Raw genomic sequence first — 20,161 nt, 5'->3', positions numbered from 1 at the left:
GTGTGTGTGTGTGTGGGGGGGGGGGGGGGGGGGGGTTTGCACTGACATCCTGGCATCGAGGTCATACAGAAATGCTGGTAGATCATTCAGAATGGCTTTGTATTTATTGTTTAGCATGCACTCCAGGGGGTTGAGTGGCCATGAACCATGCCAGGAAAATGCACCTGAGCCCACAGCACAGCCAGTGGAATGGTTACCTTGGGAAGCAAACACTCAGTCTTTCAGGTATCTGTGGCATAAGGAACACAAACAAACCTCAGCCTCTTGAGGACATACCAGAGGATGACTCATCTGCCCATGTGATTTTTTTCCCCATTGTTCAATACACTATGGTCTGTATGCTCTAATACATTCAAAAGCATATAGTTTTACATGTATTTTTGGGTGTATTAAAAGGGCTTGGGCACAGAAACCTGGGTAATCCTATCAAATAATGTCCATTGCCCTGTTGGTAGCCATGCCAACATATCGTAATCACTGTTTATTGTGAAACTTCATTTTTCTCCACTGCTGCACCCAAATCAAAGCCTTTCAAAGCCACTGACACCTCACCCTCTCTTCCCACAGTAGTGTTCCACTGAGGCTGTCCATCCTTATATTCTCAAGTGTTTTCTGGTTTGTATTTTTGTCAGCATCAGCAGCTACCAAATGTTCTGTCCAAATATTGTTTTGAGGATAAGCATGATGGAAAGAGCATATATGCATATGTTGTTTTTTTCCCTTTGGAGTTTGATCTATGACCAGAATTTCTTTTGCCGTAATAGAACAGAAAAAAAAATCTAGCCAGTGAAAATACTGACCTTTCATTAGGTCTTCACATGAATTATTTGCGGGTTTTTCTTTGTTCTGTGATAGAGATCTGGCACCCAGTGGAAGATAATTAGCATGAATGTTATCTGCCCGTTAAACAAACTCACAGATTTTGTGAGTTGTGAATGCTTGTCAACGCATTTACAAAATGCCCTGATGGTCATTAACTAAACACACATAACATAAACACATTTTTAGACATATTTTGCCTTTTTTGGTGATGTCAGTATTTCCTGTTGTTTGCTTTCTGATGGTATTGCGGAAATATAAAACACACAATGGCTGTGCCCCCCAAAACTCATCTATACCAGCAGGAAAAATCAAGGCTCCCTGCGTCTCCATGCTTGCATCCATGGAGACACCACAGGGCATGTGAAGCTCTTTCTTTGAAGATCAAGGATAGCAAGACAGTTCTTTTAAAGAATTTGAAAGTGTAATCACACATGTACTCACAGTCCCTTATGTGTCATATGACTTAGGTTTAAATAATTTTTTGCTCTATTTTCTCTTGGTTGTCTGGGCTGTTGGCCAGATTAGGGGTTTCGTTCCAGATTAGAACTATTATACCACACCTCATCTTCGTTTTGCTCTAACATAAAAGTCCGTGTGGAAGACTCTTCTTTCCAAAGACAAATACTCACAGAGACAGGAGATAATGGAGACAGCCTAGACAGTACAGTCCCTCCCCGCAATCAAACTGTGATTTTTTTTCATTGTGGGTCAACCACAGACTAAGAAAACTGCAGGTTACTTTGAGGTAATTTTAGATCATAGTTTGAAGGTGTTTTTCTTTTAGCCATTTGATACTATGGGATTCAGATGGTAAAAGCCAAAAACTACTGAATCCTTCCAAAGTACTGTCGTACATAAGCATCACACCCAAACTGACAGTCTTGTGGTGTTGTTACTGACAGTCTAATATTTCTTTGTGTAATAAGATCACACATCATGACATGATAATGACTATGTGAATCTGAACACAAAAAAGAACACTACCAACAGCTTGCTGATTTGCCAAGCCGGAAGAAAAGCCATTTTAATGATTTCTGATGAATGACTCCAATCAGTGAGTTCATACATTGACACTACTGTATCAGATAACTGCAAGTCTGCAAAAAAATATTTTACAATAGTATTTGCTTTGGATTGCTTAGGAGTAACTTACTGCTGAAGTTTCAACTCTGTGTCAGAAGAGACACAAACTGACACTAAGAGAGTACAGTCTGAATCGAAAACTTAAAAGAAAAAAAAAACATCCAGTGAAGCTTTAACACTAAACCTGCCCCGGCCAGGCAAAATGGGGTGCACAGCTCTGCTTGGGTGTGCACACCTAAGGAGAACGGTGTGTTCAGGATTATCACATTTGAATCAAAGCTTTAAGCTCAGATGCCTGTCTCTCTCAAAGACACTTTCACTCTGGTGGTCTGGGACCCCTCTGGAACAGCCTCTTATATGGAGCCGTTATAGCGGTGTTTGGTGAGGCGTCGGGATGGTCTTATATGGAGCCGTTATAGTGGTGTTTGGTGAGGCGTCGGGATGGTCTTTTATGGAGCCGTTATAGTGCTGTTTGTTGAGGCGTCAGGATGGTCCATTGGCCATCACACCCCCCGGTGTGCTAGCTGTCACATCCTTTGTGTCCTTGGTCAAGCCCTGTGGGTTGGAGCTCCGCCGTGGGGCCTGAAGGAGCTCCACGACACCACAACTGGCTTTGGAGCGTCGGCGCTTGTAGGTCCTCCTCTCCACGTGACCCCTGGGAGCAGGAGGCGTCATGTCACACAGTCGGCTGCATGCGCCGATGCCACAGAAGGAGGGCTCGTCTGACTGGGAAGAGCCCTCTGAGCTCCCCTCTGATTGTGGGTCCCTGAATGAAAGGGGAGGGGGGCCTGGGCCCCCATCTGAGGGTTTGAGGTCTGTCCTGTGAATTCCGTTACACTGAAACCCTCCGTTACCCACCAGTGGCGCAGAGATGGACGGGTATGAGAGCGTGTCTGGCTTCTCACCAGGCTTCAACTTACAGCGTTTCTTCTGCAAACAACCAAGAGTAAAACAATGAAACAGTGTGAAATTACACCGCTCCCATATTCCTGTTAGTCTACTCAAAGGACAATAAACAAATTAAGGATATATGTTTTAAAAGGGAAAACTACCACACGTTCAGCCATGCATTCTCAATTACAAAAAAATAAGCACCTTTTTATCATTGGGGGATTGTCTCAGGGACTCTACATTGTATGCTTCACTCGGACCTGATGAGAGACAGGATGATTACGCAACACAAAGTTTCACATATATGTCACCACATTAACATTCCTCAGTGAATTCAGACTAGGGCTGGATAATATGGAGAACATATGCACCGTGCAATAAACTTGTTGGATAAACTTGATGGTGATATGAGATGCAATAAAACAAAGACTGAAGTGTATAACTTCACTGAGTCTCTGATGCTGCAGGAATAGACCCTGAAAAAGAACAGACTGTGCTTGGTTTTATTTTAAGTGATGGAACAGGTTTGTTGTGTTTCCCCTTTTAGTGCAGGCCTCTAGTCCTTACATTTTGCAAGTCAACCTTTTCAGATCTACAGCAATCCATGTCCTGTGCTTGATTAGTGACCGAGTTTACTGACCTGATAAACTCAGTCACTAAATAATGCGTAAATAAAGCTCTATACAACACCTGAGTTGGACACCACATTTCTACACTGTCTCTATGGCATTATGCTAGTCAAACAGTACATAAAGAAAATGTTCCTGTAAGATGAGAACTCAGTGCTAATGAGGATGTCTCTATGACAACACTAACACTGTGAACCCCTGCTGGACACCAGTGTCAGGGAAAAGTGGATTTTGGGTGCCCAGGAGGGTGTCCCTGATTTGGACGTGGACCCGGCTGCTGAGATAAAGAAGAGCACTTGCCTTCTGTGGTGGGGATTTGGAAGGCGGACTGGAGCAGGGGGTAGGACGCAGTCCGTCTAAGACCCAACTCATCTTCAGGGGAGGCATTTCTGAGAGGAGAAGGATTAAGCCTAGATTAAGCCTGGTCAATGAAGCGTATGTTTGTGTGTATGTGTGAACGTGTGTGTGTGTGTATATCATGAGTGCATGTGTGAATGTGAGATCATTGATGTGCATGTGTGTGATGTGAGAATTGTGTGTGTGTGTGTGTGTGTGTGTGTGTGTGTGCCTTAGTATGTGTGTTAGTACATCTCTGTGTATGTGTGAGTGTGTGTGTGTGTGTGTATGTGTATGCGTATTAATGTTAGTAGGTGTGTGTTTATGTGTGACTGAGTGTGTGTGACTCACCGCTGTGGGCAGCAGCGGCTGTAACTCTTGGAAACAGACGTGTGATGATCTCGTGACAGAGGTGGAGATGATATTCGACACTGTCCAGCACAGAGAAGCAAACCCAGGAGCACACACAGGACCAGACATACCAGCAGATAACTGTGTCTGTCAGCCACCTACACAATACACACACACACACACATACACACAACCATCACACAACAAAGCAGCACTAGTAACATCTGTACAGAAGTCATGAGACCACATACTAAGATGTCATGTTTGCTCTCCCTTCTGCTCACATCAGGTAGTATGTATGTGCATCTGGACCAGTAAGAACCATTTTGAATGATTTGACTGTTCATGTAAGTCCACCAGATGCCAAGTATTTGCTGCTTACATAGTGCTACATCATTCTTTGTGTGTGTGTGTGTGTGTGTTTTGTCCATATGAGGGATTCCCATCTGAGTGGTCTTGTCCGCACACTGATACTGCTCTAGCTATATCACACCTGCAGTGCCTGATCAAGGTGTGGATGATGAATGGACAGGTAAAGTGTATCAGAAACCCACAGAGCTTATGACCTTTCCACTCATGCATGACTCTACCTTTCCCTGAGGACTGACTAAAGGGTTTGAAAGGTGGGGGGCACCAGGGCACTGCAGGGCTGACGTACCTCTCTCTGCAGCTGGCTGACCCGCAGTGACAGGTTCAGTACCAGCTGGGTCACATTCTCCAGCTGACCCTGCAAACTCTGAATGGATTCAGTTTGTTTTTGGTCCTGTGGACACAATGCAAACATACATAACACCCAGTCAGAAATAAAAACATCACCATGTGCTGAGACCACAACCAATCAGATGCTATGTGATGACACAGCAGATACCAGTCAAAATAGTATAAGAAAAGGCACTCAGGGTTCTACATTATGCCCTACAAAACATACAAATTAACATATTAATCTGAAACAATCAACACCATGCCACAAGAAAGAATAAACAGCAATATAGCACCACCAAAACTACAAAGACTTTAATTTAAACAATATTATCACTTCTGTTCCCAAACGCATTTCAACATTTCAACACCCGTGATCATTTCCTACAGCCTCTGCAAATCATCAATAATCTTTTCTGTTTTTTATGGTCGCTCTGATGCCACGTTGTTTCAACACACATACGAATATAAATAATTCATTCCCTTTTTGATTTATGAAAAAATAAGTAGCTATTTATGGGAATACTGAATGAAATATGAGTTTATGCAGCCACACCCCTTCAGACAAAGCAGCAGTACTATCTCTATGTGACTGATGTAGAGCAGAGAGGACCACTGGTCACCATCACCTGCTCTTCCGCAATCCTCGACGTGTTCTGGAGTTTGATGATAGTTTTGTTAAAAGCCCTCTGCATTTCCTCCATTTGTTTCCGATACCTGATAAAGGGGAAAGGACAAGACAACATCATGTATGGTTTGGCCACATTATCACACACTAGTGAGGCACTGACAACTGACTTCAGTGAGAGTTCTCTACTGAGATAATTACTGTATTCAGTTTTATATCATGCCAGCGGACGAGGCACAATCTCACATGTTCCTGTGTCTTCTAACATCATGGGACACTGCAAATTTTCCTCCAGTGTTTCAATGCTCTTACACTTAAAATATTGCATACCACCTTCCCAAACTACTCCTTCAGAACATTATATTCCTATAAGAAAAGAGGGATGGTATGCAGTACTTTGGTGACATTTAACATTCATGACAAAACAAAGTTTTAGCAGTTTTTCTTTTTTCTCCAGACATGCTGGTACACCAGTACTGGTATGAACATTTCAAACAAGACTGTTTTTTTCTGACTGGACTTTGTTAAGATTTTCCAAACACCCCCCCACCCCAAAAAAATCATTGATTGAGTAATATATGAACATATGAGGACACCTAAGCTTCACTGAGCATGTGTAGGTGTAGCGTGTGTTTGTTTGGAGTGTCCCACCTCTGACTGAGCTGCTCCAGATATCGTCCACTCAGTGACATGTTCATCTCAAGGGCTTTGATGCGGTTGTTCAGCCGCATAAAGACAGACTCTTTCTGATTAGAGCCATGTGGCTGACCGCTGCCTCCACCCATTGGCTCAGACTGCATCTCAGCATAGAAATCAGAGGGGGAGGAGGAGGGGGGGGGTTGGGAGGGGGAAGGCTGGCCTGCTGACTTATTACTGCTGTGGCCTGTATCCTCCTTAGGCTCCTCAGCCTTAGGCTCCATGGCAACCATAGAGCTATCCAGGATTGTCAACTCTGGGCCAAACCCCTGGGCATGGTCTGGGACGGTGGTCAGTGTCTCAGTGCTTGCTTGAGATGGCTGCTCGGTTGGGGTAGATATGGGGCCAAGAGGTGGTAGAGTCGGATCCACTGTGGTAGTTTTAGCCACAGTGGCTGTAGGTCTGGGGATTGCTCTCTCTGGGTCGGGCAGCTCTTCTCTCTGAAGGCTTTGCTCAAGTGAGTCACTGCTGCTGGAGATACCTGAGGAGGTGAAGGACGCTGAGATTGAGGTCAGAGGAGTGGACTTTTTTAGCTCCACCTGAGCCTGGTCAACACTTGAAGGATCTAAGAAGTCCACAGTCTGGGTGGCTTTTGTGCTGAGTGTGTCTGTGATGATGGGTTTGGGTAGGGCAGAGGTCAGACTAGGAGCCAGATCCACAGACCCAGTCACTGGTACATCCTGTTCTACATGAGCTGGTGGCACCTCAGTGTGGCTGTTTTGCTCTCCGGGCATGCAGGATGGCAGATGGTGCTCTGAGGGGTAGGGCGAGGGTACCCAGGTGACAGCTGATGTTGGAGTTATCCACTGCCATGAAGGAGGGACATGGGGACGGGACTGTGATTCTGGAACCTTCTTGCGCCTTCTCCGTAAGGTCAGCAAAGAAGCGCAGTGCTGGAGGAGGTACTCCTTCAGCGAGACAGCATGCAAATGGTCCGGAGACTCTTCTGAGTAAAACAAACTCTCCAGTTGGGAATCCTGCGGCTCTTTCCTTTTTATGTCAGTCTCTTCCTGTTCTTTTTCCCCTGCCATGGTGCTGGAGCTTTGGTCCGAGTCATCTTCATCGTTTGGCAGCAGAATGACAATCTGAGGTTCCTCTGGGGGCATTGACAAGGGGACATCTGTAGTGAGGGTCTCTGTGATGGGGGTTTCTGGAACAGGAGCTATGGGGTCCACAGTGGTCTCCTGTGTGGGAGTCATGACTGACTCTTTGGGACCAGGTTGATCCACCTCCACTATCTCTAGTCTGAATGAGAGGAAACAGTCTGTCCAGTCTCCTTACAACATATAACAACAGCCTCATGCCCACACATGAGTGAAACTACTGCTGATTGGGACAGCGTTGAAATCAGCCAATTCCACCAATCTCTGATACATTCAATTAAATATTAATCATTCAGTTAAATCCTAATTCTACCTCAAAACCATTAACACACTGGACAAGAAAACCACATTATGCATTATGTATACATTATGCACCTATCCATCCGTCTGTCCGTCCATCCCATCATTACTTACACAGTAGATGCTGGTGTTAGCGTTGTAGTGATGGGTGAATCAGGTATCACAGACGATGTTGTCTCGGTCACATTCTCACCATGAGTGGTTTGATTCCCTGACAAAAGGAAAAAACTGGATTATCTACAAAGACAGTTGATCGCTACCCACTCAAAAAGCACCTTATAAGTAAAGTTTCTTTGGGTGAAAAAAGGGCAGAGAAGAAGCATGTCGGTCATACCTTCCCCGTCTGGACCACCGCCGAGCACATTGGCGGCAATGTTATTCACCATGTTTAAGATGGCATCTGTAAACATACAGACCACACAACAGCAAATCCTTTATTCAGCTCTTCTCTTTTACAACAGCACACTGCGTAGAGCTTGTACAATACATAATAATAAAATTAACAGCGTATTACTTATGCTGTGCAATACACAGTAGATTATAAAATGCTAGATTATTAACTTGCAAGAATCTGTGATGTCTCATCTGAGCACTGAACTAAATATTAGCTTTACCATGAGGTCTTCCCCAGCCCTCTGGCCAGCAGGGCTTTTCTTGTCACAACAATGCAAGCTGTATCCAACACACACACACACGCACTTGAGCGACCATTCACAGTTTACCTTTGGCAGATCCAATCAGGTTTTTGGAGGATTTGTCTTCTGATGGCATGGAGCCAGGAGGGTAATCTGTGTGATCAATGAAAATAATCAACACACCATCCCTCGGATCTCAATAATCAATACATCCAAACCATATGCTGACATCAGCAGTCAGAAATCCAATTAAATGATCATTACTCAAATTCCAATCAGAAACAGCCAGTTAACATATAGCAAATCACATTTTAACAGTCAGCCACTTAAAGAAAAACACACCATCATTATGTAGCAATTAATACATCCAATCATCAGATCTTCCACAAAAAACTCAGTCATGACTCTCATACACAAATTAAAAATATCACATCCCAAACATTTAACATGTAACCAGCATATTGTCTTTAACATGGACATGACTAAGTCTTTTCAAACACAGATGGGAGGGACAGTTAAGAAACATAATACACCACAAGCACTGAACACACACTTAACATGTCCAATATTTACCATCATCATCATCCTGGGAGTTCAGCCCCTCATACTCGTCCATCATGGTGGTCCCAAACACCCTGAACACACAGCACAGAGCATGTGAAAGTCTAACACACACACAAGTACAGGAGCCACAAGCCACAGAGCAAATGTCTTTCTCAGTGAGTGTTCACCACAAGGGGAAATCCATGTACAAATCAGTAAGTCTGTCTCAAGAAATGGTAAGTGACATAATGAAAACCATAAAATGTACTTTGATGTTTTTTAGCTATACAGAAAGTGCAGTGAAGAGATAAAAATAAAAAATAAAAAAATAAAAAAACCTAAAATAAGTTCCATATGAACTTAGCAATGTGGATGTGTAATTTCTCAGTACCAGATTTCACCACTAGATGGCAAAGTCGAGCAATGTTTCATTCACTCAAGAGAGCGTGTGCTGCTGAAGTTATCTAAATGGTACACTGTTAGACAGTGAGAAAGATTGGGCAGACTTAGGAGTTTCCTGTTAAAGTTTATCAACATGTGACAGCACAGCAAACTTTCACACACAAAAAGCACTACAGCACAAAGTGATGTCTCCCTCCTTTAGATGGCAAAATGTTTTCAACAGGAACGGTTTGTAGCTTAACAACTGAGGCAAGTGTTTAGCTGCAAATACATTTTTTCTTTAAAGTTATTCTAAGAAGCAATGCAGGTCATATGCAGGAGCTGAAGAGGATATTCTTTTGGCTGTAAACAGGATAATATACTTTCCTCTCAAAGGTACTGTGTGGTTGCACACAGAGGAAAGAACAGTACATTTTGATTGGGACAGAAAGCACTGGGTACAGAGTGTTCAGAACATATACAGAACACCAGAGTAGCCCCCCACCCCCCTAGACCTTACTTATGTTCAGAGAGGGCAGGTCCATGTGGAACAGCCAAAACACTCCTGAACATACAGACTGCATGCATGAGCTCTATGTAGGCAAGAGATGATAATAAAAAACAGGAGCCTCTGAAATGTACAGTCCGATTGTTCCTGGAGCATTCAGAGAACAACCACTTCAGGCAAATTCAAACAATACCAGGGATTAATCTGATCCGTATTTCCAAAAGGATATTTCCAATAGTTTTTTTTTTTTAGTTTCTAAGGCATACATAGACACACACACAGATATATATTATTTATATACACACACACACACGCACACACATAGATAGATAGATAGATAGATAGATAGATAGATAGATAGATAGATAGATAGATAGATAGATAGATAGATAGATAGATAGATAGATAGATAGAATAATAATAATAACAATAATGAAATGAAGCCTGCATGAAGACACAGACTGACAGAGTATTTTGGGTGCTCTGAGACTATGACAGTGTGAGGCGTGGAGAACCAAAGCCAAGCTGAGATTCACATGTCAGTCTGATGTGAGTGACTGCTGATAAACAGTGACACATGCCTGAGGCACAGCAGCACAGCACCTCACCCAACAATGAGGAGGGCTGGAGGGGCCAGATTCAGTCTCACCATTATCTGCTCATTAATCTGATATGATTTCTAGTCTTTCTGTTCTCTTGCAGTTAACAGGGGTCTGTACAGAGGCAGAAATTAGTTTTCACAACTTAAAATCTCAGTGGAAGTCATTGAAGACGTTCCTACCTGATCAAGCTGAGAGGACAAAAGTGTTCAGCACCAAAGTGGGAGAGCAGCTCAACCTGCAGTGTGCACACATACATTCATTATAAGTCATATACAGTACATACACATACATACGTACACACACGCACGCACGCAGACGCCAAGCTGTGATCAGACTCTGCGGCAAAGTGATAAATGCTCTCTGAAAGCAGTTTGGCCATTAAGGAGGATTGGATGATCATTAAGGATGAGTGATTGGCTGATCATTATTTTTATTGGTAAAGTAAAGCAACATTTACATCATAAAACTTACACAACATATGTGATTCATGACACAAAATTCTTAAAACTGGTCTGTTAGTACGGTTATTTTTTTAAAGGAGCAGAAAAAGACTGGGGGCGGGGGCGGGATGGTGCGGGGAGGGAGGGGTGTTGGGGTGATGATTCTGTGTGTCTCTGAGGGTTTCATTCCTCTGAGGGGAGTTTTGTTCCCCACATTGGACACATTTCTGTCTCAGCCCACAGCTAAAGGACATTACAGTTTTCTTTCTAGGACACTGCTAATTGAGCCCTGTGTTAGAACCAGAAATTTCCAGCTGTCACAGGTCCTTTATTGGGAGCCTCTGACTGGCACCTTCTGTTAAGACATGCTCTCGCAGTGCAGAAACATAGCCAGCGTTTCTGATCCATGGTTCCAATCTCAGCTGCACCACAGTTTCTGACTGCGGTCAGTGGGTCCCAGGAAAACAGACCTGACCGTGTTCCCCTGGGGACAACAGGTCCAACAGGGGCTCCGCATTTCATCAGTGGACAGGCATCCACGTTGGTCCACATATGACTGAGTGAATATCATTCTCCTTAAAGTGTGTTACATCATTCAGTGATTATATTCAGTGCAGACACACAGCAGAGAAAGCCTACGTTACACTCACTACCCTCCAATGGAGCAGCTACGAGTTTGTGGGTAAACAGACATTCTGAATTGGGAGACAATGGAGTAAATTTAAAAAAAAAAAAAAAAAGTTAAGTTAGGTCCAATGTGAAAAAAAACCACCACTGCAGGGGACTGGTAAAAAGAGCAGAGACACACAGAATGGGCATATTTAATGATGTGGCCATTGGAGTGTGCTCTTTGTAACTTTCCTCATAATACATAAGGAGTATGAGTTCACGGGCACAGATGTGAGGCTTTGAGGATCATATTCCTTCAGCATGTTGTCTGTCAGGGGCTATTTCTGTGCCTGGTCAGAATTATCTGTGAGGTCATAGCTAATCACTCGGAGGCCGTTTGTTGTTTAGCCAGGTTACATTAGCTGTGCTCTCATCATTGGGCTGATTACAGTTAGCATTAGCTTCTCCTTTCACAACCCAAACCTTCCACCCTTTCACCCACTCATCTGGGATCATCTAAAGGGAGGGTAGGGGGGGCTAACCTTCATGTATTTGATGAACATCTGAGGCACAAGAGAGAAGAGAAATCAGAAACAGAGAGAGAGATCAAATTAAAAGAGGAAACAGTTCAACATGAGGAGTTTGGACAGCAGTTTAAATTAAGATCCAGAATCAGATTTCTGAGTAAAATAAACTTTGGTGCAAAGAGTTTAACCTTTAAAAGGAACTGTTCAGCTTAAACTTCCCATGTACAGTCATGCAACTTTAAATTTGAGCAAGCATTGTTGAAAGTGGGCATTGGGTCAATGTTTTGTGTCAGAACAGCCATGCTTTGATTTCTACACAGTAAGTCCATGAGACTCTGGTGTGAACACAGGAGCTGAAGTGTGATGTGAAAGAGGAGCATTTGACCTGATGGACTTGTGCGTGTCAAGCATGGGCTGAGACACATACCTTGACATACTTGGCATACCGAGGCTCGTCCAGAGGGAAGCTCTGTATCGTGCGTTCATCACGGGCATGAAAGGTGCCCAGCTTCACCCATTTACTGGTCGGATATCTGACAGGAGACCAACGGACATCCATAACACATAAAACTTTCAAGCCTTTAGCAATGAATGAAACACCAGTCCATGAACAATAAAAAATCAAACAAAAACAAAAAAAACAATGCTCAGCAAGAAAAAACCTACAGAATTTTCAGATTTTTTTTTTTTATTTCAAATGCCCTAGATCAGCATACTAAAGCCATAAACCTTATGGTACTGACACCTGAGACAGACTTAAAGTGGTACTCTTCGTGTGTGTGTGTGTGTGTGTGTGTGTGTGTGTGTGTGTGTGTGAGAGTAAGAGAGTGAGAGAGAGACCACAGACCTGTCACTGATGGAAACCAAGAAGTCTTTGGGTGTGGAGGAGAAGAGTTCAAAGTTAGCAATGTCAAGCTGTTTCACCTGAATGGACTGACACAGCTCAATGACAAACCTGCAAAACACACAGAGAGGAGCACAATGGGTGGATCTGTAGAGGGAGGAGGTGAAGGTAACAGGCGGCACTGATACAGAATGAGAACACGTGTGAGGTTGAGTCTGGGAGTTTCCATAGATGGGACAAAGGATGAGGAACCTAACTCCTCTCTTTTCTCCTCTCTCTCCTTTGTTCATAACCTGGTCTAGCTGTATGACTAACAACCTATGGAGCCCACAGAGAGTCTACAGGAATGAGGAGAATTAAGCAGAAGCTGTGCCTCTAAAAACTCCAAAGTCCAAGTGAAAGTTCTGGAAAGAGCAGGGTCTGTTAGGACACACCATATTTTGTTGCTGCAGGGATTCAGCATGTACATGTCCATGTTCTCCATCAGAATGGCTGAAGTGCTCTGAGGGTAAACACAAAAGAAACATGAGGGTTGATACAGAGAAAAGAGTAAATAAAAAGCTGTGTGTTCACTCAGAGCTCTGATGAAATCAGGCCTCTTTATCAACCCATTAAACTTCTGCCAAAAGTCCACTGAATCAGCTTTACTGCCGTCCTTTCATCATTAATCTGGATAGACTGTGTTTGATACAAATACAAACACAAAAAGCTTTATTCATGGCATCATGGGCAAACAGTGCATACACACACAGATTTCCTGTCCTCAGTGTGGGTATACAGGTAAAAACAGAGCGATGCAGGTTTTCACATTCACCCTGAAACAATATCTTTCCTCAGCTTGTCACTCATGTTACAAAGAGGGTATCACTAATGTCTTGCCAAGTATTTTTTTTTCATGGGCTAGAAAACACTTCACACTTTATGATATGAAGTGAGTATGATAATTATAATGTTTTTTCTTGTATTAACTTAGGACAGCAGTCGCCTCTGTCTCAGACACAGAAAATGTTGGTCCTTTTCCCTCCTTGTTTACGTTTGGTGGAGTTGTATCATACATGCCTTTTCCTGGTGATATATATATATATATATATATATATATATATTTTTGTGCACAAGATATTAAATTGACCTCATCTCTCATTTGATTGTTGGATTGTTTACAAATGCTTCATGAAATGCAATTTAAGAAGAACTGACATTCATTATGAAAAATATGCAGGTGAACATGCGTTTAATGAATCCCACAGTGTTTTTTGGTGCTCACTTTGGTTTGTTGTTTTCAAACAGACACAAGAACATCTTAATAAAATGCCAATGTAGGAGGGCCAGTGTGCTACAGGCTAATGCTAATGTTTGCGGGCTGATGTAATAATATCAGAGAGATGGCTACTTCAAACTCAGTCTAGGCTGTGGACACACTTTAACCAATCAGATGTCACTGTCTGGGATACCTTAGCCTCAGGATTTGATGCCAGGATCTTCGCTCCACATTCCACTGATGCATAATTGGTGAAAGGCTTCTGAACTTTCTTACCAGCAGGGGCGGTCTCACTGAAGGACGTATGTACAGACTGACCTGATGTGTAGAGAGAGTGAGAGTGAGAGTGAGAGTGAGAGAGAGAGAGAGAGAATGGTAGTGAGAGAGAAAGACAGATGGGGTGGAGAAATGGGAGAGATGCTTCTCAACACTGCAGAATTCAGTTTTGTTTTAGCAAACAGAGCGTAATCACATACTTTTCTCATTCTCCACCTCCATCCACTCATCAAAGGTAGGAATGTTTTCGGGGTCTTCACTCGTCCACTCGTCAAAGTCGGGAATGTCTACAGGGTCCTCGCTGGACACCGAGGGCTCCGTTACCATGTCAATGTGAGTGCCCTGTGAAATGCCAGAGAAGCTCACACACACAGCACCACTGACAGAGTACATCTGAACAAAGACCAAACTGTACATTTCTTCGGATTGACATTACCTACTAAATATGCAAAACTATCCCATTAAAAAGTCAAAATCACCATTTGACTGTTGCATCTCCAAGAAGACCTTTTATTTCAAATCCTCATGTTCTCCCAGATTTGGAATGCCCCATTATCCATGAACCCTCCTCCGTTTCCCCCCTCAGACCACACTCACTTTGTTCAGGGTCAGTGAGGCTGGTCCAAGACTCCTCTGATACATATGGACTCAACCACAGCGTCTTTTCACACTACACACTGCTGTGCACTGCTCAGCCACATAATGCGCTTGGACAAACAAAGGACAAACGAGAGACATGCACCCCCCCACCTCTCCACTCACCACAATCACAACCTGTGGCAGAGATGTGATCCGAACCATAAATCTCAAATACAGGACACGCCCCTGCACTGTGAGACACTGTCTTAGCTCGATCGAGCCCTCAGCTATTTTGACACTGATGTTGGACTACACAGAGAGAGGCCACAGGACAGGGCTCTGCAGGTCCTAAACTGGATGGAAGCACTCCTCTTGCTTTAATTACAGACTGACTTTTACCTGGCAAACACGCATGTGGATCTTTCTGCCAATGTGAGACTAAAGTGGCTGGCTAAAATGAAAACCAGTGAGACCTAACTGACTGGACTTGAGGAAGCCTGCACCAGCATCAGACTGCATTAAGACAATGACGACAAAGAGATGGGGTCTACTAGTGCCTCTGATGGCTGGTGCAAACACATGTCCAAGACCTGGACTTGCTCACCTGGTCTTTGAACATGCGGGAGGCGTTGGTCCTTTGATTTGTGTGGTCTATGGAGGACTCCATGCTGGCTACACTCCTCAGGCCAGTCCCAGTATTACTGCCATTCTCAATGACCACAGGAGGATCACTGAAAACAAACACACACACACCAGCAGCACAGGAACAATGTTACAGCTCTCACTCACTGACCGTTTAATTAAAACAGAGGATTTCTGCTTTTTCATAAAAGCCCTGTTCAGCTGTGTTTCCGTCTGTCCTGGCATTGGCCTAATGACATCAACTGTGACCAGCCTCTGTTTACACTCAGCATCACGATAAGTCCAGGCAATGGTTCTCTTAGACTGGATTTGAAACCGCTGATTAAAAGATTAACCTAAAGATTAACCCTTATTCAGTGAGAGCTCCTGGGACGGGTGAGGTATCTATAATTCGCTTAGAGAGACAATGTTAATCAATTAAAGAATATATTTTCATGATTAAAGGTGTCCTTCAGTCATGCCTTTTGTCCATGTGAGGCTCTCTGGTCCTTACCTGCTGATGTCTGTGTTGTAAGAGGGACCTTCTCCAGCCTCACAGTCACCATTAGAGGGCTCATTAACAATGGAGGTGTCCACCAGAACCTCAGGAACACTGAACAGAAAAAAGGGAAGATAAACACAAGAGAAGATGTCATTTCGGAGATTCAAAAGTCAGAAATGATTCAATTAGTTAGAGGTCTCGTAAAGTTTCATTAAAGCCTGCACTGAAGTCAAACCAAGGTTTCTGAAAAGGAAAACCAGGCTAAAGGAGTTAAAGCGGCTCAGTGGTGCTCCAGTCTTGAGTCCTCTGACGTTTGCACTGACCTATTGGGAGGTGTCTCAGGTGAGACAGGCTTGCTGGGGGGTGTTTCAGGTGAGCCAGGCTTGTTAGATGTCTCTTCTAGAACAAGTGCTGAAGGAGCAGCAGAACTTGGAGTTTTGGAAAGAGGAGTGGATACCTCCGGGGTGACAAGTACCAACTCGTCCTCCTGGAAGACATATTTGGAGGTATCTGCAGCATCTGGCCCTGGGTCCCGCTCACCGTTCACCGCTGGAGTTTGCATGTGTTCAACTGAGACCTTAGCATTTTTCATATCTGTCTCTGTGGCCTGCTAACACAAGCATGTAAACATCAGGAGAAAAGCTTTTCATACCATTTAACTCACCAGACAACATACCAGCAATCAGTTTACAAACACAGTCAAGAGTGTCTTGGAAGAGGGCTAGTACAGTTTTATATGAAACCATTCTGTACAGCATATGTATAAACTCATAAGCGTGTGTGAGCTGAGGCTTCACTAATGGCAGAAAGAAAAACATAGAACTTGTACATCAGGCTCTGTAGTGCATGGTTATAAAGTCATGTCCTTGAAGGGGGCACCAAGAAAAGCACTACCTGATCCCTTTCCTCCAGCAGAACAGAACAGTGACTTATCTCCTCCTCCATTGATGAAGCAGTCTGTGTGGGGAGCTCTGGTGAGGCCTGGGCAGGAGACTGTGACTGCTCTCCACCCTGCTCCACCTCCAGCACCAAGGTACAAAGACAAGAGAGCATTCGGACATAGACTTTGTACCCGCGTGGCTAATGCAGAACAACTGAACGGTCTCACTCAATAACATGATGCTGGCAGAGCATTTCATTTGTTATTTATAAGGAAATTTGTTACATATGGGGATATTTGTAGTCAGCTATAATGTGCAAAACTCAACAGGAAATGATCTATAAGCAGAAACAGAAAGCAAAGGTAGCAGTGTACCTGCATGTCTCCAGGGTCTTTTGACTCCTTCTGAGGACCGGTGTGGTCTTGTGCAGGCTGGGCCTGAGTCATAAGAGTCTGCTCTGAGCAGTAGACATGCTGGACAGTGGAACTGTGAAAGGACAGAGGGGTAGAGCACAACATTTAACAGAGGAGTAACAAGTCAGACCCCAACACATCCTCTTACAGAAAGTGCTGAGTGACACAGTAAACTTCATCAATGACCTAGCATAACTGTAATTTAGGCTGCCTTTAAAGATGAGTTACAAATTCTCCACCAAGTGTAGACAAATCCATTTTCGGAATGCTGCAAATATTGACCCGATTAATTTTAACTCGTGTGCTGAGTCAACCTATGCTACCAGTCCACACACACACAAAACTAAATCAGGGCTTGGCAGTATTGGCCTCAGTTAGTGATCATAGTTACTGTCATATAGAGTATAAATGAAACTGTCATTAACAGTGATAACAGCACCAGAGATGATAGGCCAACTCTGTGGCCACTGAAGGAGGCACAAGACTGACCAAGTGGTCTTTTATCCCATCATCATGACAGACAGACAGACAGACAGGTCCAAGTCAAACTCAGAGCCTTGGACAGTGTCAGTGTCCTCTCAATGTCATAGCTGTCTCAACTCAGACCTATCTCACTGCTGCAGCAGCACCAACCCTGAACAGGAGGGAACAACGGCGGGTTCAATAATAACCACATTTTAATCAGCACCTTTGTTGCCATTACCGTAATCTCAGATCTGTTTCGCCAAGCAGTTGTTGAGATCCAATGAAGTGGTTTAAGTTTTTTAACACAAGAAAAAACTGGTACTGCCTATCTTAAAATGGACGTCAGCTTGCTACTCATGACACGTGCATCGTTTGCTGCCACATACAAAATAGATGCCACTGTCTAGGCCAAAGGACAGGCCTACACAACATATCATGAAGGGCAGGACTAGATTGGCTGGTATGTCCCTCAGCTATTGAATGAATGGTTTCGGTTTATGTCTGTGCTAAAGATGAAACCTCGTTGAAAACGGAGACATCTGGACCTTAATCAAGAACCCATTAATGCTTGGAACAGGTCTGAAAGGATAAAGAACTTGTACTTTGTCCAGGTTTACAGAACTCAGAAGCGCAGCGAAACATCCAGTGTGCGTGCTCTGTTACATAAGATATGATTTTGTATCCGCTATGCTAGATAGTATGGGTTTAACGTGCTATCAGCAAACAACAAACTGTACAAAACGCAACTAATATTAGCGGGCCAAGAAATACGTTATTTGATATGTAGGTATTAAAAACTACTGTTAAAAAACACACGAGCCCAAAAAATTTCTCTGAGAACATACATTGCTCACTCGAGCAGTTTCAGCTTGGAGGTAAATCGTCATCGCTAATTAAACTGAAACGTTTACCAACATCCACACCATGGCGAAAAATGCAGGTGTGATGTTGTGGACTGGCATGGCCATGAACTGGCGTACCCTAACACCGGACTGCCAATGTTTTGCTGAGCCAGCGTTGGCTTTGATACTATCCATCTGTCCGAAGCTACGAGGAGCTCGACAACTTTTTACGATAACTACCCAAACGTCTCTCTCTCCCTCGTCTAATCGGGAGAAATGGTTTTATATGGTTCAATCTAACAACCACCTGCGAAAACAGGACAACTGACAGCTGAACACATGAGTAACTTGGCAAGCTATGGCTGTCCTAGCCAATTTGGCTGTATAACTGGCTACGTGGCTTGCTAGCGAACAAGCTATCACTGTCAAAAGCGACATGGTTAATTTTTCTACAGCGAAATTAACAATGGAATACACAGTGAATCTAAAGAGCAATTAAAGTCTCAGAAGATTAGTTCAAAGAAGTATCAGACTAAACTGTAAGTAATTAGTTCAGGGAAATTTAGCTCAGCTGCTAGCTAGCATAGCTAGCTAGCTAACAAGTGATGATGTGTAATGCAACTTACGATAAGGATGTTGACAGGTGTCGCCCAGTTAACTTGCTAGTGTTGCAACAGCTGTCTGTCAGTGAGACACCTTCCGTTCATAATTTACGTAATATTATGTGAATATGGTAAATAAGAGAAATCTTACCCTAATAACACGAAAGCAACTGGTAGAAACACGGCATACAACCTCTTCATTCTCCTCCACCGCAGAACATCCTTACCGTTTATCAGAAAATTTCCGTGTTCTTAATAACCAGTGCGTTATTTAGTAAATTTCATTATCAAGCCAAATGTATGTTATGAACATAGCGGTTTATGCTGTAATGAATAAATATAAATAGTTAGGAAATTTGGCTTGCAACGAACTTCCAGACTTCAGTCTTCTGGACAGCGTCACTGTTGTATTGGCTTGTGAACTTGTCATCTCTCGCTCGAAACTCGTAGGCAACACACGCTCCTCCGCTGACCAATACAGACGTATTACGTAGGGTGAACGGCACGTCACCTGCTTAACGTACACATTTTGAAAGTCTAGACCTAAATGAAGCAAAGTTCTCAGTTATTTGTGATGAGAAATTAGATGTCATCACAAAATAGCAGTTTTTCCATATACTCCACATTTTCTATTTTGAAGTAAGCTCTCGTCTTTCTCTGCATTCCCAGGGTCGAGCTGTCAGTACAATACTTCACTGCAATCTCTCCATTACCTAATCAAAATGTGTTTTAAAAAATCGGGTAATTCATGTTGTGGTTAGTTCAATATACTCGTTGTGTTTGCGCTCTTGTTATTAAAGACAAAACTGTAGTATGGTATATTCAGATATTATTCTATTACATTACATGCATCGACAAGAGACCCCCAGAATGCCAACGTTTACATTATGTAATGTGAAACAACGCACACAACGCTACATGCACGCGTTTGCTAAACTGAAGGTATGAGAGGAACAGCTCGTTAGCTCCATCTTCTGGGTAAAATGAATATTCAATTTCGCGAGTATAAATTTCTCGCTATACATTTTAAGACGTTTTCAGTCAAATAATTATATTTGTTCATGGTCCCAAATGATATGCGATAATTACAGCATC

At 43.2% G+C, this 20,161-nt stretch overlaps 1 protein-coding gene across 2 annotated transcripts; it reads right to left on the bottom strand.

Moving 5' to 3' along the window:
• Positions 1–1,817: 1,817 nt before the first annotated feature.
• Positions 1,818–19,476, bottom strand: LOC115811121 (SUN domain-containing ossification factor). 2 transcript variants are annotated; one of them, XM_030773199.1, is made up of 24 exons: positions 19,218–19,476; positions 17,119–17,230; positions 16,758–16,883; positions 16,187–16,473; positions 15,876–15,974; positions 15,345–15,471; positions 14,362–14,503; positions 14,079–14,203; positions 13,062–13,129; positions 12,631–12,738; positions 12,211–12,316; positions 11,799–11,819; positions 10,387–10,442; positions 8,747–8,808; positions 8,261–8,326; positions 7,873–7,938; positions 7,653–7,749; positions 6,091–7,380; positions 5,441–5,528; positions 4,771–4,875; positions 4,113–4,270; positions 3,726–3,814; positions 3,001–3,056; positions 1,818–2,835 (listed from the first exon to the last, which is right to left on the bottom strand). In XM_030773199.1, the coding sequence occupies exons 1-24, from the start codon at positions 19,265–19,267 to the stop codon at positions 2,389–2,391; spliced, it is 3,951 nt and encodes a 1,316-aa protein (XP_030629059.1). In that variant the 5' UTR covers positions 19,268–19,476; the 3' UTR covers positions 1,818–2,388. The 2 variants fall into 2 exon arrangements, with proteins under 2 accessions (XP_030629059.1, XP_030629060.1); XM_030773200.1 differs by lacking the exon at positions 11,799–11,819.
• Between the last annotated feature and the right edge of the window lie 685 nt (positions 19,477–20,161).

This window comes from Chanos chanos, chromosome 5 (assembly GCF_902362185.1).
Source record: "Chanos chanos chromosome 5, fChaCha1.1, whole genome shotgun sequence".
NCBI classification, from domain to species: Eukaryota; Metazoa; Chordata; class Actinopteri; order Gonorynchiformes; family Chanidae; genus Chanos; species Chanos chanos.
The sequence above is the reverse complement of the archived record's forward strand: the minus strand, read 5'-3'. Positions and strand labels throughout refer to the sequence as shown.

Excerpts from the sequence above, each read along its gene's own strand:
- LOC115811121 (XM_030773199.1), bottom strand. The coding sequence starts at position 19,267 with ATGAAGAGGTTGTATGCCGTGTTTCTACCAGTTGCTTTCGTGTTATTA. Across the intron at positions 16,884-17,118 it reads AAGACCCTGGAGACATGCAG|GTGGAGCAGGGTGGAGAGCA; the intron begins GTACACTGCTAC and ends TTGGTGCTGGAG. Across the intron at positions 2,836-3,000 it reads AATCCCCCAATGATAAAAAG|AAGAAACGCTGTAAGTTGAA; the intron begins GTGCTTATTTTT and ends GGTTGTTTGCAG.